General features: G+C 53.4%; 1 protein-coding gene across 14 annotated transcripts in view; it reads right to left on the bottom strand.

Annotated features, from left to right (window-relative positions):
* Positions 1–24621, bottom strand: part of MAPT (microtubule associated protein tau) — a 101968-nt gene that overhangs the window by 8388 nt on the left and 68959 nt on the right. For 4 of the 14 annotated variants that reach the window (XM_033848433.2, XM_019944330.3, XM_073798205.1 and 1 more), the window contains 5 exons: positions 19444–19499; positions 16630–16827; positions 15415–15565; positions 12183–12448; positions 2254–2346 (listed from right to left, as the gene is read on the bottom strand). In XM_033848433.2, the coding sequence (XP_033704324.1) occupies positions 2254–2346; positions 12183–12448; positions 15415–15565; positions 16630–16827; positions 19444–19499 (764 nt within the window). Of the gene's footprint in view, positions 1–2253; positions 2347–12182; positions 12449–15414; positions 15566–16629; positions 16828–18075; positions 18156–19443; positions 19500–22123; positions 22923–24621 lie in introns of all 14 variants that reach the window. The other 10 variants (XM_033848437.2, XM_019944334.3, XM_019944335.3 and 7 more) reach the window with 5 other exon arrangements.

Here is a 24621-nt window from a genome sequence, read left to right as displayed (position 1 = left end):
GGGAAAAGGGAGGGGAAAGGAATGGGGAGGGAGAAGGGAGGGGAAAGGAATGGGGGAGGGGGAAGGAATGGGGAGGGGAAAGGAATGGGGGAAGGGAAAGGAATTGGGGGAAGGGAGAGGAGGGGAAAGGAAAGGGGGAGGGGGAAGGAATGGGGAGGAGAAGAGAGGGGAAAGGAATGGGGGGAAGGAATGAGGAGGGGGAAGGAATGGGGGAAGGGAGGGGAGGGGAAAGGAATGGGGGAAGGGAAAGGAATGGGGAGGGAGAAGGGAGGGGAGGGTAAAGGAATGGAGGGAAGGGAGAGGAGGGGAAAGGAAACGGGGAGGGGAGGGAGAGGGGGTCAGGCAGACTGGAGGCCAGGGAGGGGGAGGGAGGAGGCCAGGCTCTGGAGTGCATCCCGGAGCCGGCCAGGAGGCAGGGAGAATCCCTAGGAGAAGGAACAGAGCCTGCCTGCTGGGGAGTCACCTCCCAGCTGAGGAGAAGAGGGGCAGGGAGCAAACAGAGGCAGAGCCCAGGCCAAGGGTCCACTGTCCCCAAAACGCCTGAGGCTGACATTGTGCTGGGGCTTGTCACCCCCCAACCTTTCACCAGGAGAAGAGCTCTCTGTGGCGGCTCCTACTGCCGGGGCCACAGGGCACGGACAGCGCTCGGGGGCCAGCCCGGGACATCCTGTGGCACTCTGCCGTGGTCACAGACTAGGCCACCAGCTGGCAGAGTGCAGGGGGGAGGGGAGGTGCCCCTGAGGAAGTCCCTTGATGTCCTGGGCACCGCCAGCCGCAGAGGGAATGTACCCCCTGCCCCCACCTTCCGCCTGAAGGAGCGGGGCGCTGACTGCAGCCACTGGACCCCACCCCTCGGCCCTAGCAGCACAAGCTCCCACCAGCTGACCAGACACACCAGACGCGAGTTAAACCGGAAAGCACATGTCTTTCCTTCTCTGGCCAGAGCCTGCCATCTGCAGGGAAGCGAGAGCCCGAGTCAAAGCTAAAACAGCAACGTCCCTGGGAGCCCAGGATCACAGCCTGGGGTGGTCCCCAGCCCTTCTCTTGCCGGAAGACGAGGTGGCAGTGGGACGGGAGAGCAGGGGAGATACTGAGCAGACACTGGTGAGGAAGCGTGAGTGGAGCGCCATGCAGCAGCCTCGTCAGTGGCAGAGCCAGGACCCGGCGCGCAGGGCAGGAGGCAGCAGCGCATTGCAAGAATAAACCCCCAGGTCCGGACGCAGATATGCGGGCCCAGGCTGGGCACTTTCTGGAGAGACAGGGAGGTCTCTCCCACTGTCACCCCGGCACTGCCAGCCTGAGGCCAGATGCCTGCTCTCAGAAACCATCCTCCTCCCCACGGGTGGACCTCAAAGGGTCTCGAACATCCCGTTCCCCGACGTGTTCATAAACATTTGCCTCCAGCTGACCAAGAAGGCTGGGGGAGCGAGGGAGGCTGCGGAGAAGGGGGGCCGAGCCTCAGGATGCCGCGTTTGCACCCATTTGTCTGTGAACTTGGAGGATAACAGCAGAGCCGGCCAAGTGGGCAGGCGAGAATGAGGATGCCAGGCCCAAATCTCAGGGACACATCCGCTGGGGATGCAGGGAGTCCGCAGGGACACCTGGCGGAGGCCAAATCTAAAAGGGCTCCAAGCGGCGTTTCTGTCCGCCCTCGGCCGCGGGCAGGTCCCTGGTGCACTTCTGTGGGGCTCTTTCGCATCTGGAGCTTCTGCCGGGGGTGGAGCTGTTTTCAAACATGAGCCGAGAGGCTTAAGCATCAGCTCATCCCTCGCAAATGCAGAAGTCAAAGGCGCACAGAGCCTGGCCTCTGCTTGCTCTGACGCAGGATGGTAAAGACCTTTGTGTCGGCTCGTCAGAACAAGCGGGCCAGCTGTCCCCAGTGGAGCCCCTTAAAGTGAACCTGACCAGGTGACGGAACAGTCAGGTGCTGCCACCTTCAGCCCAAACTCAAACGAGCTGTGGGGCTCCCAGTGAGTGGGGGCGAAGATGGGGCTTATGCTGTGAGGACCCGGCCACCAGGAACAGGTCGGAGAGAGGACCAGTCACCTTCCCCGTTCCACCCATGCAGCGCTGGGGCGCCCCTCCCGGAACGGTGGGCACGGGTGTGGGGAGCCTGAGCTACATTTACCTGGGGACCCGGACAGACTCCGAGCCTGAGAACGGTTTATTCTATGCAATGTGCAAGTACAAACTCATGCCACTTCTCAAACCCGGAACCGCAGCGCGGCGCAGGGATAGCGTGACAGTACTCACACTGCCGCCTCCTGGCACGTGTTTGATATTATCCTTTGAGCCACACTTGGACTGGACGTTGCTAAGATCCAGCTTCTTATTAATTATCTGCACCTTTGACAGCCAGAAAAAAGGATGAGTGACACACCACACTCAGATGCACCTGCCCCGCACAAACACGTCTGGCTGCAGGCCAGGGAGAGGAGGACAGGGCTCACTCACACCTCCCGGGAAGCATTCCAGAGCTGTGAGTGGCTGGAGGTGGACCCCACCTTACAGCACTGGGTTTACAAAACGGATCCACCAGGAGGCAGCTCTTCCCTTTACATGAGGCTTGCGTTAGGGAGGCCCCCCCAGAGAGCACCTTGGAGGCCTAAAACTCGGAGTGTCCACCAGGTTGGGATGCAGCAGAATGTACTCAGTTACATTATTAAATGAACAAATAAAAGTCCCAACTGTGGCCTCATTCATAACACCTACCAGACCCCTGTGAACATTCACCGAGACCTTTAGGTGGCTGTCCTCAAGTCTGTTAGGTACTGGAATCGCCCGCAGACATATTTTTAAAATGCCAGACCTCACTCCTGACCTTAGAATCTCAGTCTTTGTGCTTATGAAAAGCACCCCTGGTGCCTGGTTCAGATGCATGGCTAGGTTCGAGAATCACAGACTTCATGGGGAGGACACAGGTGGTTTTATGGAGAAGATAAATCTGGACCCCCTTCCATGGGAGGCCTTGGCCTCCTGGAAGGCAGGGTAAGTGCCTGCCCTGCACCATCGGCTCCCCTTCATCCACAAACCACCAGGCGCTCAGGGAACAGGGCGATGTTCCCAGGTGACCTTCCCTAACTTTTCCTGGGCAGGTGTTGTCCAGATGGTAGAGATCCCACTGTATCTCTGCGAGGCTTCTCCTTCTCCAGGCACCAGGGAAAGGGTGTGGGGCTATCCACATTCCAGGGGGGAATGATTTTTACCCAATTTGTCTGTGCATTTCATAGACAGACAACCATGGTACAGAGAAGGGGAGCTGAGAAACTCTGCGTTTTGTCTGCCAGAGCAGGGATCACATCCTCGCCGGCTGTCCTCCATCAGGAGTGCTGTATTTGGAACCGGTGGGCCTTAGTTTCTATTAATCACAGGTATAGATAACTGGCAACTGAAGTTTCCAATGAAGAACCAGCACTGCCCTCTGAAATGCCGGAAATGGCACCAAGACCTCAGCTGCTGCCAGGTGGGGGCCACTGCCCCTGAGCCCCGGGGGCAGCCTTTAGGGCAGCTGTAGCTGGGGGGTCAGAGCCGGGGCCTGGCTCATCTAGGGTGAAGGGCCCCAAATCTGACCCAAGAGCCAGAGCCGGCCATCAAGGGGTCCACAGGTCCTCAGCCAAAGGAGGAAATAAGGACGTGACAGCAAAATTTGTCCGTCCTACTTTTTGGTTTTAAAAATGGCCTTTCCTCCAATAAAATTTAAAAAAATAAAAATGAAAATAAAATGGCCTTTCCTTTATTACATTATTAATTATTAAATTACATCGATAGGAGATATTATTTTTAGATGTCCTTAACCTGGCAAAATTTAAAATATAGTCATCTTCTCTTGGACCCCATCCCTGTTTTTTTCCTTAATTTCACTGCTCTGAATTGAAAAAACCTGGGAAGCACACATCTAACCCATCACTTTGTTTTCTTTTATGTTCCTTTAAAGTAAAAAGCTATGCCTTGGGCTTCCCTGGTGGCACAGTGGTTGAGAGTCCGTCTGCCTGCCGATGCAGGGAACATGGGTTCGTGCCCCGGTCCAGGAGGATCCCACATGCCGCGGGGCAGCTGGGCCCGTGAGCCATGGCCGCTGAGCCTGCGCGTCCGGAGCCTGTGCTCCGCAACGGGAGAGGCCACAACAGTGAGAGGCCCGTGTACCGCAAAAAACAAAAAGAAAGCTATGCCTTTTTTCATCATAAAAAAGTAACAGGACATTACGATTTTGAGAAACAGAGGTTCCAGAAAGAGGAGAAAACGTTTTCTTGCTAGCACAGCCACTGTTGCACTTTCTTGAATTCTCTTCAATTCTCATATATAAAAATAAAACTACCATCTCAGACATAGAAATGGCAGTAATTATTGTGTACATACTATTTTATACCAAGTATTTGCCACGTTCTACAGTCATCAGAAGCATTAATTTAAAAAAGATGTCAGATTCCATTTCCTGTCACCTGTGCTATCAGATATTTATATTGATTCCATTTTGAAGAATACAGTCTCATCATGAACATCGCTCTGCAAGGAGTTTCTCCCATTCTGTGGGTTATTTTCATAGCACAGAGCTCCAGGAGTACAATTTCTGGGCCTAAGTTACAAACACTCTAAAAACTCTCCACACAGCTCTCCAAATGGCCTTCTAAAAGGGTCAGATTAATTTCTCCTGTGAGCACTGTTGAGAAAGTCAGTTTCACCATGTTGCTGCCAGCATTGTGCATTAAAAGAAATTGTTTTTCTTATTTCTTTGATTAAAATAAGTGGATCTGTGTTATTGGCTTATTATGCATTTCTTTGATTATTATTAAAATTGTTCCTTTGTCTTTTTCTGCTAGTAGTTGTATTTTTTTTTCTAACATACAAACGTTGACATTTTTATATACTTCCTTTGTAACTTCCCTGGTTTTTAAATGTAAAAACCATCCCTCATTTAGAGGCTGGATAAATACCTAATTCCACGTCACCCTTCTCACCTGCCATCCCCCCGGCCCCGCCCCCAACCTTCCTGATGAAGAGGCCATTTAAAGCCCAGAGAAGTTCAGTGACTTTCTCAAGTCAGCGGCAGAATCCACACAGGAATCTAGATCTGGGTGTTCTGCGGCCACGGCTACCTACGTAACAACAATATTTTGCCGGAGCTGTTCTCAAGCCTGTTGTCTCATAAACCAAATAAAAACAACACTCTCTCAAGGTGAACGGTGACGTCTCTCCTGCCATATAGGAGAGAGCGTGGCAACGCCTCAGCCCAGGCTTGAGCTGGGACGAAGAGGTAGAACAGGTTTTCTCACCCTGCTTTGTAGGCAGTTGCTATCAACCTCTGCACAATGTCCTTGAATCATTTCATCCCACCCTCAAATTTTAAGGAGTCCCACATGAACTCCTGCTTTGGGGATCATTTTTTATTGATAACTTTCCATTGGATAAGTCCCAGAAGCAGACTTTCCAGCTTTCATAAGAGAACTGGAGTTTAGAATTAGAAAACACACACCAACACACAAAATAATAAAACAACTTTGTTATAAAGCAGAAACTAACACACCATTGTAAAGTAATTATACCCCAATAAAGATGTTAAAAAAAAAAAGATCCATATTGAAATAACAATATTACAAAAAAAAATAATAATAAAACAAGAAGATTGAAAAGACAATGGTAAAAGAACGGGAGGTCATCAGGACTGACAATGATAGGACTGATCATTACATTTAACTCTGAGCTTCCTGGAAGCCAAGGCAAAAAGCGAAAACATGTTGGGTTACATAACTCTCTTATCTGACAAAGAAAACTTACCCGTTTTTCAAGGAGGATTGCCTTATTTTCTGTATTAATCCTTACAAGGACATCAAAAAAACTCAAGAGCCATTAAGCAATAACAAGATGTGCAACATACACAGAAATGTTTTCTCTGTGCAGCTTTTTCTTGTTCCAACCCCACAAAAAAGGCAACGAGCTTTTGTGGGATTTGGCAGGAGACATAAGGATATTTACAAAGCAGACCTGAATTACTGTTAGTTGTCAAATTAAGTCAACAACCCTTTTCAGAATGGTAGATTTACAGAAAGGAGAAAAACGGGCAATGGTTTGTATTATGAAATTGGAATCCTGAAACTTAATTTCTCAACTAGAGTAAATGTACGATCCTGAGTCTCAGCTCTGGGCAGACACTGAAAAGAGCCAAAGGAAAAAAACAATGTTTTGGAAGCTCCAACTTTTGATCCCGGGGACTCCTAGTCAAGGGATAAATTCCTGTGGTCAGGGTTCGACCCTGGAGGAGAGGCTGGGGTGGTGTGAGCCTGGGAGCGGGTCCACTTTGGTTTAATCCATTTCCTAGAGAACCCCAGATGGTTCCAAACCCTCATGAGACCTTGTTCTGGTTCTTTTTGGGCTCAGCTTTCTTGATGTGCTCCAGATCGCCCAGCCCTCACCACTCCCACCCCAGCAGCTTCCAGGCTGGCCCAGTGTCCTTGGGTCACCCCTGGTGAGGCCTGTCTCGAGCACTGCCTGGCGCTGGGCCTGGCTTGGCCTCGCTAGGGTCAACAGGCCCAGTGCTGAGGATTGGGGGCTGGGATGCTCTGGTGGGAATGTAACCTGGGGTGGGCACTGGACGCCCACAGCAAGCCTCCTCTTCAAGTCCAAGGTGGTCAGCCTGAGAACTGACACAGGAGATCAAGTAATCGGGGAGTCACCTTTAGAACTATTTATACTGTTCCTTTAAACAGTGACTGCCCCAAGATTCTTTATAATGATGGGATTTACACAAGATTTTTTTCCAGAAACACAGATGTTGTGTATAGGGAGAGATGCCCAGAGGGTCTCAGAGTTACACGGCTATCCCAGAGGAGGCTCTCAGCCTGGCTCTGCACAGCCTGATACTTCAGCTCAAGTGCAGCTGAGTGCCTGGCCCTGACCCAGGACAAGCAAACTATCCTACGTACAGACTCACTTTATTTACTCCACATAAATGTTCTACATGTGTACTTTTAAAAATGAGACAAAGTTTCAACAGATGCAACCAATTTTTGAAACAGGTCTCCAGAATGGAGACAGACGCAGCGTGCCATCGCCATCTCGTGGCCACATGGAATATTGCAGCCCAAGGCTTTCCAAGCCTGGCAGCTTTGGCAGGTTTCTGTCCTGCCCGGGGCCTTCGCATCCCAGCTACTGCCTTGGACATCCTCGGAGGAAGTGACTTTAGCTCCATCTGCTCAAAGCCAACCAGACCACCCCCCATGCTCTGGTCATGACTCTGCATGTCCCTTCTCACCTCGGCAGCCACAAGGATACCCCCAGTTCTCCTTACCTGGCAGCCTCAGCCCCATATGAGCTCTTTCTCTCTCACGATGGAAGGTACCTGGGACCTCTGTGCTCTCCGCTGACCACACAGAGACGCTGCTGAGGTTGGTGCTGCCATCACCTGGGCTGGGCCCAGACCTGCCCTCTTATTCACCTCCCCCTCCGTGACTCACTGACAGGCCAAAGGCTCTGCGGCGGGTGCTCTCCACTACTCTCTTTCTTCTCCATCCTATCCTGTCCTGTCGGGGCAAACACAGAGCTGGTTCACAGCACACCCAGCAGGGACCTCCCTCTATCAGCTGTTAACTCTCCAAAGCTCTCGCGTGAACGAACAAAGCTCCACCCTAACCCACGCCCTTCTGCTACCCCAGCTGGTACCAGTTGTAGCTTTATTTTGCTTTTGCTCTGAGTATCTCCAGGTGCAGTTTCCCACTATTCTCTCTTCTGTGTCTCCAGCACTCTACGTGGGGGACTTTCCTTTCAAAGACCCAATGACGGTCCCAAACAAGGGTCTGTCCTATCTTCTCTGACTTGGTAACAACTGATATTGTGGGTGACACTCCACAGCACAGGTGACTCTCAGTATGGTGATCCTTGAGGGTGCAGGTAACCCCCTCAGTGTGGGTGACAGCAGTACAGGCGACCCTCAGTATGGGGGACCCTCGATGGTTGCAGGCTGCCCCCTCCTGCATATGCTTCCCTGGCCAACCTCTCCTCTTGCCCTTTTTTATACGCTCATGTGTCTCTCTCTCCTGCCTGGGCCTGGGGGCAGAAACTCTCACAGCACAGGGCCTGGCGCTCAGAGGTGCCGCAGGAATGTTGGATCAATGAATAAAGGAAAGAGAGAAGGAACCAGCTTTTGGTGCTATTTTATGTTGTTTTCTAATTTATTTCTGCTCTTATCTTTGTTTCTGTATTCTTATTCTTTTCTTGTATTCTTTTTTCCCTCCAATAAAAACATATATGCTGCTATCATTAAGTTTTTAAAATAATAAAAGCATTTAAAATTATGAATTCGTTCTAAGTACAATTTGGGGGCATCACCACATAATTTATGGCATTTGTTATCAAGGCACTTGGAAAAGGCATTTTCATTTCCAAACTGAATGAGCAGTGACAAAGGAAAGGTTTTTAATTCCCAGGCATTTGTGGTCATACTGGTGATATGCACAAAGTGAAGTTCTGGTGTATCACAATGAGGTTAGAGATTAGAAGCAATTTCTGCTTCTCTATATTTATAGGTGTTTTTCTTTATGGACTAAATAGATTATTGACATAATATCTGGACTCTTAACAGATAAACCCTTGGCCCTACAGTTTAATTCCTGACATTTGTTCATTTTCCCCTTTCAATTACATGGACTTTCTTTGTCCTTTTATCTTTTTACTTTACTAGTATCTACTGTGACACCTCCAGTCACAACTGTATTTCTATCCATTTTTTTCTTTTTTAAAATATTGATTGATTGATTGATGTGGACCATTTTTAAAATCTTTACTGAATTTGTTACAATATTGCTTCTGTTTTATGCTTTGGCTGTGAGGCATGTGGGATCTTAGCTCCCCATGGGGTCTCAGCCTGGACTGCACACTGGGAACCCCTAGGGAGGCCCTCTCAAGATTGTCACGCGCCAGGGAGAGGCTCTGGCACTAGGATTTTTTTTTTTTTTTTTTTTTGCGGTACGTGGGCCTCTCACTGTTGTGGCCTCTCCCGTTGCGGAGCACAGGCTCCCGACGCGCAGGCTCAGCGGCCATGGCTCACGGGCCCAGCCGCTCCGCGGCATGTGGGATCTTTCCGGACCGGGGCACGGACCCGTGTCCCCTGCATCGGCAGGCGGACTCTCAACCACTGCGCCACCAGGGAAGCCCTGGCACTAGGATTTTTAAAAGAATCTGCCCCCTTCCCTGCCCCAGGTGATTCTCCTTTGCAGTCACAAGAGAACTGCTACTCCTTCCTTCCCTCCCCACCTTTGGTGGATCCAGCTGGTTCTGTTAAAGTGGCCAAGTGATCATCTGCATTTTCCTTTAAAAGTAATTTCGTTTTGGACTCTTCAAGCAATATATGTTCACTGTAGCAAATCATGAAAACAGAGAAATGTACGAAGCAGAAAACAGATGTTTTACATTTTTTTCCAACCAGTGATCTGTTGCGGTTTTCAGTCTCTGCAGGTTTACAAACATGACCATCTCCTGCTTCTCCTTCTTCAACGTGTCTTCTGTTCCGGGAGTTGAGTTATCCTTCAGACTCTTGGAGCATTCGTTGCCCCTTTTGTAGCCAAATAAACAGTGATTGAGCACTTACTGTATTGTATGTTGGGCTGAATGAGAGGACACAGGGACCCAAAGATCTCACGGGACCTTGAGGGACCTTCAGTCTAGTCATTTTATTTTATTATTTATTTATTTATTTGGTTGCACTGGGTCTTAGTTGCAGCAGGCAGGCTCCTTAGTTGCAGCTTGTGGGCTCTTTAGTTGTGGCTTGCCAGCTCCTTAGTTGCGGCTCACGGGCTCCTTAGTTGTGGCACGCAAACTCAGTTGCGGCATGCATGTGAGATCTAGTTCCCCGACCAGGGATCGAATCCCGGCCCCCTGCATTGGGAGCGCGGAGTCTTATCCACTGTGCCACCAGGGAAGTCCCAGTCTAGTCATTTTAAAAGGCCTTCTGTTTGGATCCCAGGTGCCTTTTTTCCTTTTCTTGTCGTTTTTCCCGGAGATTAATGTGTTGAACTTTGTTATGGGTCAGGTTTTCTTTGTTTCACACAATTTTCTAGGTTTTCCATGGAATTTAAGGGGAAGCTGTTACCTCCCCTTCTGCCACTTCCTCACATCTCCTCCCCAAAAAGCCCCAAGAAAAGTCACTTTTCTTCTTTAACCTTCAGTTGCCATGGACACACGTCTGCGCCCCAGCGCGGTGCGGCCATAACCTGGGGGCACCCTCCCCATTTCCGCCCTGAGCATCAAGTCGCTGGCCCTCGGGGCCGGCGGCTCAGGTGCGAGGCGTGGGTTCCTCCCTGTCAGCCCTGTCACTGCTGTTCTCAGCGGAGTTACCAGAACGGGGCCAAATGGGCGGGGGCAGCCGGCGGGTGTTGCAGGTGTGTGACAGAGCCCCGCAGGCTGGGAGGCACTGATGGTCATGGTTTCCCTCTCGCCATGATGAGCACGCTGGTCACAGCCCCACAGTCTTCTCAGTGGTGCAGAACTGGCCGTGTGGGGCTTTGTTTTTCATTTTTCAAAACAGGCAAATGCTCTGTGCTATGAAAACAGGGCACACACAGGACACCCACAGCGTTGAGGGAGGGGTGCCAACGCCAGTGGGAAACATCCCGTCACCTTGGAAACCCTCTCCCTGGGGGTCCCTCTGCCCCTAGAGCCTCACAGAGGGGTCAACTTCAAGCCAGCGCCCCAGCCAGCTGCGCCAGAGCCCCTTCTGGAAGAAGACAGGCATCTTTACGAAGCACAGCAAACACTTCAGGAAGGTAAACACGGCTCAGGCCCAGCACTGTGGCCCAAAGACCAGTGCGATGAGACCCCGAGAGGCACCCAGACCTCCCCACTGGGCAGGACCGTTCGGGTCCCAAGGATGGGAAAGGCCAGCAGGGGTCCCTGAGGCTCCAAGGGAAGCAGAGTGCACGGTTTCAGGCAATGGCACCAACATGGACCAAAGGTGCTCCGAGACACCCTCCCTCCACGGTGACCCAGGCCCCAGACAAGAGTGATTAATAAAATCAAGAGTGCGGAGGCCCCACCTGGGGGTCCCGACTGAAAGGGAAACATTGGCCCCTGCCCACCAGGAGGCTCGCTGCCCCAAAAACGGCCCAGCCTGGAAGGCCCAACACAAGAGCTGGGTCTTGGACCTCCAATCCCTTTCCTGCCTCCCTTCTTCCTTCTCTGTTCCCCACCCTGTGCTGGTGGGGGAGGACTGCTATTGTCTGAATTGTGTCCCCCAAAATCCACACGCTGAAGTCCCAACTCCCAGCACCTCCGAATGGGACTGTATGTGGAACAGGGTCTCTAAAGAGCTCATTAAGTTAAAATGAGCTCATTAGGGTGGGCCCTAATCCAATATGACTGGTGTCCTCATGGGAGGGGGGGACTGGGACACAGCGACACCCAGAGATGGACCATGTGAGGCCATGGGGAGAAGGCGGCACCCACAAGCCAAGGAGAGAGGCCCCCGAAGACACGACCCCCGCCGACACCTTGATCTTGGACTTGCAGCCTCCGGAGTTCTGAGGCGTTACATTTCTGTTGTATACGCCGCCCAGGCCATGGTATTCCGTATGTCAACCCTAGGAAACTCACACAACGGGGGATGGGGTCAGGAAGAGGAGGAAGACAGCCCAGGCCGTCCCCATTTCTCCCCACCTCTGGCCCTTGGAAGCTCATTTTCTCCAACTTTGGGAGACCCAGAAATGTCATGAGCACCTATTCGTCCCTGGAAGAATCAGGTGTTCAAAACAGAATCACGAATTTCCCCAGAATTGGGACCTAAACAAATGTCCAACCAACACCAGAGACACACCCACCTATGGACTGGTTGTCTCATTTTCGAAACACAAGGCAGCCACGGAACCCCTGTGGCACCCACTTTGAGAACCGCCAGGTCACGGAGCTACAAGCCTGTCACCTCAGATCCGTCCAATCAGCAAGGGCTGAAGTGAGGAAGGGAAGAACCGGTACCTTCTCTCCCCTGAGCAGGGCACTCACGGCCTGGTGGTGACCCCAGTAAAGAACCGAACAGTAACCTACTGTCTTTCCTTGAAGAGGCCGGGGAGGTGCTTGTGCTATGGGGGGTGGGTGGGGGGACCCAGGCTGGTGGTGGGAGGAGAGCCGCTCGCCCGCCTCCAGCCCAGCTGCGGGGGACCCACCCGCCTCCTCTTGCACAGCCAGCCTCTGCACGCCCTTACCTTCCCGCCTCCCGGCTGGTGCTTCAGGTTTTCCGTGGAGCCGATCTTGGACTTGACGTTCTTCAGGTCTGGCATGGGCCCGGGGGCGGTCTGCAGGCGGCTCTTAGCTGCAGACGGCGACTTGGGTGGAGTGCGGACCACTGCCACCTTCTTGGGCTCCCGGGTGGGCGGGGTCGGCAGGGAAGGGGTGCGGGACCGGCTGCCCGGAGTGCCTGGGGAGCCGGGGCTGCTGTAGCCACTGCGGTCCCCGGATTTCCCAGATTCACCTGGAAAGGAAGGAGGGCATGAGGCCAGTTAGCAAAGGGCTATCTGTCCTGGGGTCCGTTCCCAGACTCAGGGCTGGATCAGGCACGTGGAAACAAGGTCAGAAGCTCAGTCACACCAGCAGGAGGCTGCCCATTTCTAGAGAAACGCCTCCACTGTGCTGCTTTGCGACAGAGATATCCTGCTTCCCAGAGAAGCAACAGAGTGGTCACCAAGGACCACCCAGTACCCCCTAGAGGGGGCCCGACTCTGCCCTGTGGCCCTGGGGCCAGGAGAGGCTCCAGCGAGCTGTGTGGTCTCAGACAAGTCACTTACCCACTCTGAGCTCAGAGGAAAAAATGGTAATGCCTGCAGTGAGTGAGGCCGGGCAGGGCTACATGGCCTGTGCCCTGAATAAGGGCAATGCAATGGTGGGCCAGGGGCCCATCTGGATCCACTGGACTCTTTAACCACAGGGTGAATTTTAAGCTGTTCTCCAAGTTCAAGGCCCCTTTTCCCTCAGACCCCATCCAAACTCCCAGCTCCTCTATGGTACCTGGGCTCCACAATGGTATACCTGCTTCGTGTCTATCTGTCCCTGGCTCTCCAAACAAGCCATGCCACTTCCTGCCGCCCTGCCCTCCCAAGAACCCTCTCCCCACCAAAGCGATGCGCAGCAAATAGCAGTGCACTTTTTCAGGTGCAATGCGGGCGCCAAGCCCTCCAGGAAGGCCGCTGGGCCCACCCCTCTCCCAGCGGAACAGCCCTGGGTTCCCCAACATGCGTCTCTTCCTGCACTTCTCATCCCCCATCACACTTTAATAGTTGGCTATTCCGTCTGCCTCTTGGATTCGTGTTTCACCAAGTGTGGCCCCAGGCACCCCTGCATCAGAATCTCCGGAGCCACCACGGAGGAGTGGGACCTGTAAGATGCAGATCTCCAGGCCCCATCTAGACCTGATAGGACAGAATTTCTAGGGCTGGGGCCTGCAAAATTGGTGCTTCCCACGCTCCCAGGGATTCTTGAGCAGACTCGAGTCTGAGAGCCACTGGGCCGGATGCTGGGCTCCAGCTCTGAGGGTGGCTGATGCCCCCGCCCCAGGAACTGTTTGTACCAAACAGGGACCTGCCGGGCCCCAGGCTGGAGAAGGGCAGCTCTTTGCTGGAAGCGACAACTTCTCTTGCCGAGGGGAGAAGGAGCGTGTGGCTGTTAGCGGAGTCTCTGTGTCTGCTGGAACTCTCTCATGGTGCCAAGCTCTGCAGGCAGGGCTCGGTGCCCCCACCCTCTGCCCCCAGGCACACAGGCTGGCTGGTGGACCTGGTGGTGGCTTCAGATTCTTTCTGTGCCACTGAATTGCAGAGCGACCTTAGGCAAGTTACTCGACCTCCCCGGGTCCAGCACAGTGACCGTCACCCACAGGATGCCGGTGCGATCTCACATGTAACCTGGTTGGGGCCAGTGCAGACCTCCAGCCCCCGTATCAGCTCGAGGCACATCCTCCCCTGGGCCCACCACAGCCCTCGGCTGCAGTGAGAGCACGCAGGATTAGAACGGCCCGTTGGACAGACACATCCGCACAAAGCACACGAAGAGAGGAGCAGGAATTCTGACTGTGCCGACGTCAGGCTCAACGTGGGACACCTACGTTTCAGAAGCACGTCCTCCCGGCTCTAAACACCTAAGCCACCCAAGAGGCACGTGCGCAAAGGCATGACCCTGCGGGCGGAGCAGGCTCAGAATTACCTCTCTCAGATTTTGCCCCTCCGTGGGGTGGTTTTTTCTGCACTTGCTTCGTAGCTTAAAAAGAAAAATCCACAGAGAGCCTCGTTACATCGAGCTTAAAGAGGCCTTAATGAGTGTTTTTTTATGGGCGCCCAGTCATGCCCAGCCAGGCCATCCACAGAGGCGAGCAAGGCGGGGAACGGGGTCAGGGGCTCCATCGGGCAGGAAACAAGGCCAACTTGGGGGAGATCTGTCCACCCAAGAGCAGGTAAGATCCAAAGAGAAGCACACGTTCTTGTTTCCAGTTATGATCCAGTTGCGTGAATCAACTGGCACAATGACGAGTGAAAATAAGCAGCGTCAAAATCATGTAAAAATCCCAGTCACAAGTCTGGAAGCTACCCCGTACCATACGTATCGTATACGTGCGGAAAAACCCTGTGGGAGAAAACCAACGTACGAGCCTCAGCGAGCGGGCGTCCGTGCAGGCCCCACTCTACGGCAACCTCGAGGAACATCACAGCCAAGACATGCAGCAGACAAGGGCTCTGAGCGGCCACCCCGGGGCCAAGGGGCAGCAGAGGCCCCGTGGCACCCGCCCAGGCCTCGTGCGCAGCCCATATAAGATCCACGGGGCCCCTGAGCCAGCGCAGGCCAGACGCCCCCCGAGTCATGCACAATCTAAACCCAGTTTCCTGGGACAGTCCCCAGGGCAGTGAGACAGGGGCACTCAGCCTGGCTGTCCCCAGTGGAAGCAAGATGGCTCAAGTGAAGCCTTGCCTGGTACTCAAAACCGAGTGGGTTTTACTCACAGGAGCCCGGGGGAACGGGCCCAGGGTGTGACTGCTTAGCTAAGATTCTTAGGTTCTGTCCGAGGGTCCCTAACATCCCAGCAAGTTAGCAGGGGCCGTGCCCTGTGTGAGGTCACCTATAGTGACCTAACCATCATTTGGGGACTGAAAAACACCTCCCAGGGGCCCTGGACGTGGGGTCCAAGGATCTCAGAGAAGCCCCTTTTCCGTCAGTTACTAGTCTTACGGCTGCTTTTTCCTCGTGCTTAAAAGTCTGGTTAGACTTAGTCGAGCCTCGATTTCTTCATGGTAAAAAGTGGGGATTCAATATCTAGCTCAGAAAATTAAAAGAATTAGACAATGAACATTCGGTGCTTAGTAAACTGCAGGCGTCGATCAGCTACCAGAGCTGAACTGTCAGGGCTTCCACAGCGAGCTCTCCCCCGACTCGGATTCCAGAGAACAGCCCTCTTACCGGTGCCCGGTGGGGTCTTCGGGGAGGGCGTGGTCTTCTGGGTGGGCGTGGTTTTTGCTGGAATCCGGGTGGCGTTGGCCGGGCCCTTCTGGCCTGGAGGGGCCGCTCCCCGGGGTGTGGCGATCTTCGTTCCAGGTTTACCATCTGCCCCCTGTAAACGAAGCATGGTAGAGTGGTTTTCACGACTGGGAAAGGTTCCCGCCACCCGGCGTCAATGCCAGCCCCATTCAACCACCGTGACTCCAAATGAGGCTAAGGTTGGGGTGACACTTTGCCAGCCAGATACAACAAACGTCCTCTACAATGACGAGGGTTTGCTGGGCACACAAATCCACAGCCCCTCCCAAATGCCTACCTTTTCCTCCTGGAGGGACATTTTACATGAGTTCTCTGCAAGAGCTGAGCTAATGTATTTAATAAAAAGTCAACAGAGCTTACAGCAATGATCGAGTTCATCATCCAACCAGTGTCGGCAGGCAGGACATCTGTAGACTCTTCCTACGTGGACACCACTCTCTGACTCCCTTAGGGATTTATCTGACTGGTGGTGGTTAGTTTCAGAGGGACAAGGAGACAGTTTGTTGAAACTGACTGAGAGTGCTAACAGAGCTGGGCCCTATCCTCCTGTTCTCTCCCAAACAAGCCTCAGGCTTCAGTACCACCTCAGGTGCGCTAAGAGCCCTTGGCGGGTAAACACCAGCGTCAATTAGCAAACTGGCCAAAGGTGGAGCACAGGCGCACAAGCACAGTCAGCTGACTGGGGACAATGACTGGGTCTGGGGACCCAGCTGATGACCTTGACATATAACACAAACTCAAAGAAGAAACTGACATGAACTGAGGACCACGAGATGGTTCAGGAAGGAGTAAACTGGTGGGACAGGCATGGCTGCAGAGTGATGCTGTCCGACCCAAAATGAGGGCAACCTGGAAGCACCCCCCGGTTACCAAAGTCAGAAATGGACAAAGGAACCCAAACAGAGTGGCGATTTCCAAGCCGGGGTCCCCTCCGGTGCCTTAGGGCCCGCTGCCACGACGGGGCGCCAAGAAGGATGGCACGGTGCCTCCTTTTCCTTGTTTCAGCCAGAATTTAACTGTTCTATGTGGCGCTTCTAGGTAAGAGCTTATCCAGAGAAAGGTCTTTGCAGCTAGAAAAGCATACACTTGAAAACCACAGTAGAGCAGCCTCATTCTTTCCAAAGGTGCTTTCCTTACCTTGACTTTCATCTCCTTTGCTCCAGAACTGCCAGTTCGGGGTGTGACAGAAGAGGCGTGTTTAGGAGAGGAAGATGGCTCTGGGCACACGGCGGGGCTGGAGGGTTTGATCAAAGGGTCTGAGCTACCAGGAGTGGGGCGTTTGGAGCTAAGGCAAGGCCTATGGCTCAAGGTTTTAGCAGAGGAAGGTGTGGATGTCTTAAACATAAACATGAATAAAATCAAAATAAAAGTCAGCACATGGGAGAAATGAACAAACTGAAAAAAAGACAGTGACTACAAATAAATAAACAGGTAATGGTTTAAAGCCGTGATCGCCAAACTGGATCACGCACCCTCATCAGTCCTTCTCATCAGGAAGAACAGAAAGTGACCAGGCATCTCATGTACTTGCAGTTATGCATCCGCTAATACATATCCTACGATGCTAACGTATGACGAACGTTATGAAACTTGCATGTGGCAGACCTTGGACAATGGACAGACTTTCTGGTACGTTCTTTCTCCAGCCCATTGGCTCTACTTCAGCGCTGCCCTTTGGAGACCACTGGTTTAAAGGTGTCTCGCACCCAAAGAGTTCATGGAGGTCGCCAAAAGTACGTGATTCTTAGGATGTTTCTCAAGAAAACACCTCCAATGTGTCATGGGTCAGAAGTGCCCCAGGTTCTGCTCAATTCCAGGTGGGGAGCTCATGCTGGCCCCCTAACTCCTGGCCCTCTCCCACCGCACCGATAGACTCGTCCTTGCTAAAAAGAGAACTGTGCCTGCCCCAGGTCTTGAAGATTCTGCCTGACACCACTTAGATCACGCGCGTGCACGCACGCACACACACACACACACACACACGTGCATGCGCGTGCACACACACACACACACACACTTTCTGTATAAAGTCTCGAAGCTAAACACTGTCTGGTGAATCTTATCTGGCCACTGTTTACTCTTGGCCACGGTCCACCTAAGGAAATAGGCTGGGTGGGCCAGGCGGCCAATGGGACAGGGCTCTGTGAGCTGGCTGGCCTCGCGGAGATGAGAGCACGTGAAGGACGGTGGCCAACACCTGCGGTTTGTCTAGATGGCCTCCGGGGGCCTTGGACGGGGATATGTGGCCCTGGTAGGGAAGGGTGGCCTGGGAGGGGGAAGGGCCATGCCTTCAGGAATACAACCAAGAGGCCAAGCCCAGAGGTGTTCCAAGGAGGATGTCAGAGCTACAGAGCAGGGTCCTGACCAGAGACTTTGTTACTGGGGTTCATCACTAAGGTGGCTGAGACCCTCTCTGCTGCCAGCCTTGGGGAGGACGAGAGCGAAAGGGATGGAGCACGGGGGTGAGGGGAGGGTTGCGGGCTGAAGCTCTGGGGCCGCTGACAAGAAAAGCCGAGGGTGGGTACTGGCAACCCCTCCTTCCCCAGCTGCGCGAGGTCCCCCTCCCCTGGCACTGCTCCCTACCTGGCCAAGTGGCCAAGGTTCGTGAGAGATCTGATCCCTTGCTGTGAGGCTGTGAGCAGCTCCAGGGCAGGGACGGCTTCCTGATGGATGAGTGAACAGAATGCATGCCGGCATGAGGACGCGATTCCCCTGAATGGGCTTCACGACTGGCAAGCAGCTATTGCCTTCCCTCAAGTTCCCGCAGGACCCTCTGCTGCCCCACTGATGGGCAGAGTCCCGATGGCGAAGCCAACTTCCTCTAGGGCAGGCACTTTGGGCAGCGACCCTCAACACACGTGACCGAACTCTTGGGGCCTCATTCTGCATCTGGGGACTCCATCAGGCCTCCAGGACTGATTGAGACCCAGGCGTTTCAGGCAGCATGCATATGGGACATTTGAGACGCCTTTAAGGAAAACAGGTCTTCATCTAGGGCCCCAGTGAGGGTTTCCTGGCAAAACACTACCATGCATTTACAGGAGCTTTTTCCAAGATGCACAGTCACGGAGGAGAGTAAACTACAGCTGAAAGGGAGCCTGAGAAGGACCACACTGTTCCGGGTGTGGTTTTGGTGGCGAGCAAGTTGCTTCATTTTCTGGTCCTCGGGGCGTTTCTGAAGACCGGCTGGCGGGATTTCAGGACGGCGCCCACGGCATCATGGCCGTGTCCGCTCAGTATGTAGGGTGTGTGTCAGGCTTCCCTCCTCCAGCCTGTGTCAGCCCCACTCCGAGCTCGGCAGCAACTAAGCCGATCTGCTCAGAGCTCCCCAGTCTCCTCATGCCCCCGGGGCCTTTGCTTGCGCTGCTCCTATTCCTTAAAACGCCTCTTCTCACTCCTACGTCACCAACCCCCTTCATGTTTCCTTCTCGGCCTGCCTCACAGGTCCGCTCTTCTAGGGCTTTTCCAGGACCCTCCGCCTCAGGCTGGAGATCTCCTTCTTGCTCAGTACTCCCTCAGCCCCCTAAGGAAATGGTATTTTCTAGATAGATCTTAAACATATCTGTGTGCGTGTTTGTATATAGATACATATTTGCTGAGCCTAGACCTGTAGCGGGAAGTGTAAAACGCGCAAATTTCAAACTTCATTGCAGAAAATTCTAACACACCTTCATTTACCGTGAACGTCTTAATTCAAACTACGCTGATGCAACGACAATTAGCATTAATTAATTCATAACTTGCTGACTGCCCTTCCCTGGCCCAAGTGTCCAGGGATAAATGCTAGAATTTTAAACGTTTGCATAAAAGCACAAAGCACTTGGAATGACAGTTGTACTTCAGGGACAAACGCTCTCCCCATGTTATATGTAAAGATTAATTCAGATACAAAGCATGGCTTCTTGATCAACTTGATGGCAGCAGAGAGGTTTCATGGTTTTGTCAGCTTACCTTGGTTTTTTTGTCCTCGGGTCCAGCCCCATCTTTGCCTTTACTGACCATGCGAGCTGATGAAATATAAAACGAGAATGTACGTTACACCCATGAGCACAGCTCACAAAGTGCCCGACGGAGCGGAGCTGACTTCTCGGGATCCATACAACATGTCTTGCTCAGTTGGGCCAGTGGAAATCCAGCTGGTTTTCTTTCCCCTCGAATCTGTTAGGTTCTCGTTGTTAGTATCAACACAGCACACTGGAGTCATTGCTTGGAGCACCCTGACAAGAGGGGGCAGCAGGCTGGCCGAGGGCAGGGACATGCAGAGGGGAAACTGTTCCGGGCATACGTTGGCACAGGGGCCATCAGGGAAGGTAGACAGTACAGGACCACCTCTCACAGGCTCCCTTCCCGTCTCTGTCGGGGTCAGCCTCCCACAGCCGGGGCCAACCCCACTCCAAGGAGGGGCATTTGGAAAACCCAGGGCCACGGATGGGGCAGCTCAGCCAGGCTCCGGTCCCTGCAGGACCATCTGCTCATTCAAGGGCCAAGGGGTGTAGGCTGTTTTCCCAGAGCCCACCCCTCACTAATGGAGGCTTTGGTGACCAGCCCCAGCTGGCTCTCTGACAAGCCCATTCCACCCTTGACCCAACCCTGGAGGGTCTTCTCACCACTTACAGGCTCTACCAAGAGGACTAATGTTGCCATTTCTCCAAGCTAGCAACAATCTAGCTACTGTCGAACATCCTACAGATAACCTCTGGATTTTAGGACCAAACCATTGACGGCTTTTGTGTTTGGAAAGCCACACCCGTTGGTGAAACCAATCCACTTGTCTACCAGTGTCACCTCTAACTCACTCCTGTTATTGGCATTCATTATTGAAGACTAGTTATAGGTTTCTGTCTTTGGCTTCAATATTGTATATTCCCTGCTCCAGGGACAATGGGGCTGGTTGGAGCATCTCACTGGTTACTAGAGACCAGATTTCTAGAGTGACCAGCACTGATGACCTAGCCTAGAGGTTTTCAAACTTTACTATGCAGCAGAACCCCATTGGGAGAGATTCCTAAAATACAGAATCCCGGGCTCACTCTGAGACAGTAAGCTTAAGGTGGGGCCTGGGAACCTGCATTTTAATAAGAGCCCCAGGTGGACCTGGTTCACATCTTTTGCCCCAGTGACCATCATCATCTATGTCACAACAAAAGCGTCTGCTAGATCAGCATTTCCCAGTGCTGACTGGCGAACTGGGGAAATGCATACCATGTGTCCTTCTCAGAGGGTCATAATGTACATTAGAATATTAAAGGCTCTGACAAGCCCTGCTGCAGCAAACCCTGTTTAACTTTGTTTCACCTGTTTTTTTTCCCAAACTAATTGGACCATGGAAATCTTTTTTCCCTTTACACACCTATCAACATCCAGTGGACCAGTATTCAATAAAATGCCACTTCAGGAAACACTGTTGTAATCTGTCAAGTCACAGTATTTTGTCCCATACTATTTTGGAGTTTAGGATATTTTAAAGTAGGACTCTTTCTCTGACTTAAATTTTAAATACAGGTTCCTTTATCTATAACAGTTCAAAGTTTTCACGACGAGTAGACGAGTAGGCTGCAACTGACAGCTTAAGTAGCCTCAATTTCTGGGCCCCGCAAATAATTCTAAAATGCTACAGGACCTAAGTATATGAATGCGCTCGACTTGTGGCCATCCATGAGGCCCCCTCTGGAGTAGAAACTGTCCTCTCACTGACAGGACACAGACCCTGACCCTTAGGAACCTCCCCTCCCATCTCTCCAGCTCCTGAAGGGCTGCCGCAGTGACGCTTCCCAGGGCTCAAGACTGAGCCAGGGCTGAGACCCCTGCGATCCCAGCACAGGGACTGGCTGGGCTCTGCTGAGGGAGGAGGAGGTGTTTTCTTCCACAGGCAGTTTTTGTTTCTGCTCACTGTCTATCCTGCCACGAGGCAGGGTGGAGTGGAGTGGGGGTGGGGACTCTGGGCCACCTCCAAATGCTTGTGTGTGTCGCCTGCTACATGTGATGTGTTGTCCACTGACAGAGCCGAAGAAGACAGGCACGTGCCCTCTGAGTCTCTGGGCTAGGAGGACACACTTCAGAACCTTCTGGAAGGCACTGTGGTGTATAGGGAAGGAAGGGCCTTTCGGAGCACACCTACCTGGATTCCGAACCTGGCTCCATCACCTAATACTCAGTGACCTTCAGCAAGGTACTTTACCTCTCCGAGCCTCAGTTTCCTCATCTGCAAAGTGGGGCTAATTATGCCCACTTGGGAGGGTTGGGAGGGTTCTAGACAATGAATCTGAAACACATAACAAGCCCTCCGAAGTGGGAGGAGCTGCTATGCTCTCTGTGGAGCGCGGCCCACCAGCCTCCAGCGGGCCGATGGAACCTTGTGGATAAATCGAGTGGCCAGAGAAGCGAACGGGGCAGAAAGCATGGGGCGGGGGTGTTGGTGACATGCAAAACGGCGGGCAAGCGTGAGAGGAGCCTGGAGGGCAGGAGGAGGCGGGAGGGTGAGCAGAGGCCCAGTGGCCGGTTTGGTGGCTGTCCCCCGGGGGCCTTGGAAGCGGCAGGAACCAAGGAGGGGCCGGAAGCTCAGTGGCAGTGCCCGCAGCCTGGGTGGCACACAAGGTCGCCGGGCAGGAGCAAAGGAGCTCAAGACACAGACCTTTGAGTTGAGGAACCCGGCTGACGGGCTTCCCCGGCAGACCAGCTGCAGGCTGCTTTTCAGATGGTTCTGGAAGGGCAGTCTTTTTTGTGTCCTTGCCCTCAGAGGGGCCCCAGGGCTCTTGCTCTGCTCCAGAGGCCCCAGGAACTGCAGCCCCTTCCAAATCCACCTCCGAAGGTCCCTGCTCCTTCTGCACATTGCCTTTGATTTCCACGTGGAACGTGAACTCGGGGGGCTCGTCGTGCCCTTCCGCTGGGGGCCCCTCCCCGGGCCCATCGGGCTCTGAGACCCGGGTCTCTGCAGAAACTTTAGAGAGGAAATTGACAGGGAGGGGGGTGGCACCCATGGCTGAGAAACCAGGGATCCCAGGGGCTTCTCCGGAAACTGCGTCGGGGGTCAGCCCGCCTCGGGTGGTGGGGCTCTGCAGACGTGGGGAGGCCTGGGAGGGAAAGGAGTCCTGGGGAGAGGACTCGTCAGTGTCCTGGTCTTCATCCACCTCCTCGGCCCCCAGCCTCTCTTTGCCCTGCTCCCTCTTCAGAGGCGGCCTCTCCTGGGTCAGGTCTCCCAGAAGCTGGCACTCCAGCAGCTCAGAGCCGCAGCGGCTGCCGTCTGCATCCTCAGGTTCTGGCCCCGAATGCTGGTGTGTGGCCTCTCTGGGGCCTTCGGGCAGGATGGGAGCCCCAGGCATGTCAGACACGTGCTGGCAGGTCAGACCTGGGGTCCCGGGGTCCATGGCCTCACCTCCACGGCGCCCTGGTTCCCTGAGGAAGCTTTCCTGGACAACCTTGACACTCCCAGGCTCCGTCTGGAGACATCCAGGGTAGGTGGGCTTCAGAAAGGCCAGCCCCTCCTCGGCCTGCTCCCCTCGCTTTGGTCCCCACTCCTGGTGGGGCTCCTGAGGGCCTCCTGGTGGGAGAGGCGGCTGGCAGACAGGATGATGCTGGGAAAGGTGAGGGATCGCCAGGACGGGAGCCTCTGGCTGTTTCTCCCCCAGATGCAGCTCGGAGACCCCAGAAGCTTCTTGGCCGTGTGCAGGCTGGACCTGAGAGCTAAGTCCATTAGCAGGGGGCCTCTCAGACACTTCCCTCTGCTGGCCCGGAACTCTCCCCTCCCCTGGGTTTGAAGAGGCGGAGGCGGCAAAAGGTTAGCAAGAGCGCATTAAGTGTTTAAGAGAGGGGACGCACTTGGGAAGAAGAGAAGGACATTTAAACGGCACCTCAAGCCCACCTAACCAAGAAAGGAGCCCACGCTCTGGGCTCACCCTCGTTGCTTTTCTTTGCTCAGAATGAAAGGTCTCTTGGTCTATCTGCCACCAACTTGCTGAGTGAGCACCTCCCCTCTCTGGGCCTCAGTTTTCTCATCTTTGGACCAAAGCCCCGTCTAGTGGCAGCATTATCCCTCTGCCCATCGTGGGTCTGGTTGGGCTCCGAGCATCCTGTCATTAACTGGGGCTGCCTCGTGCTAACTCCATCAGCCACGAAGCTTGTCCTCCTCTCCAGGGACAGCGAGCCCCCCGAGGACTCTGGCCTCTAGCTGGGACCTGGCTGGGGTGCAGTGAGGGTCTCTTTTCCTCTCCTTCTCTCTCTTTGCTGACTGAAACCAGCAGGTGCCTACAAACCCACCCTGACAGATTTGAAAAGCCCAAAACGTATCAACATCAGGGCTCAAGTCTTTACTACCAGACCTGCCATGAGACCCCAGTAAACAGAAACATGGTTCAGGTGCATCCGGATCGTGGATTATGGACAGCCTTCTGCACGAGGTGAGGCGACCACCGTGGCAGTAAAGGTGGTCTGCACGGCAAAGACATGTGCGGCCCACGGGGACCACTGCTTCACCCCTATCACACCACTTGCCATGTGCCAATCCGGTGGATGGAGGGCACACTGCCCTTTTTTCTGCTTCATTCATGCGACATTCACGTGAATCCCTCCTTAAAGTATCCGTGTATTGGGACTTCCCTGGTGGCGCAGTGGTTAAGAATCCGCCTGCCAATGTAGGGGACACGGGTTTGATCCCTGCTCTGGGAAGATCCCACATGCAGCGGAGCAACTAAGCCCGTGCGCCACAACTACTGAGCCTGTGCTCGAGAGCCCGTGAGCCACAACTACTGAGCCTGCATGCCACAACTACTGAAGCCCACGCGCCTAGAGTCTGTGCTCCGCAACAAGAGAAACCATCGCAGTGAGAAGCCCGCGCACCGCAACAAAGACCCAACACAGCCAAAATAAATTAAAAAAAAAAAAAGTATCTGTGTATTAAGGACAGTAGTCGTATGCTCATTGGTTCTCCTAATAAACATTCCGTATTTGTTTTAACTCCCAACTCTTCAAACATCCTACCTAGTTCCAGAACAACTTCATGGCTCTCCTCTAAACAAAATCTGGAACCGCAAAGGATTGGGGGTCTTGGAAGAGAAAGAGACTGGATGAGGGGAGGGGAAGGAGGTGGGAGAACACAGGTGTCCACACGCATGGGTAACACGTCCCTCTCGCCCC

Source organism: Tursiops truncatus, chromosome 20 (genome assembly GCF_011762595.2).
Source record: "Tursiops truncatus isolate mTurTru1 chromosome 20, mTurTru1.mat.Y, whole genome shotgun sequence".
Lineage (NCBI taxonomy): Eukaryota > Metazoa > Chordata > Mammalia > Artiodactyla > Delphinidae > Tursiops > Tursiops truncatus.
Note: the sequence above shows the minus strand (reverse complement) of the source record. Positions and strands in the feature narration are given on the sequence as shown.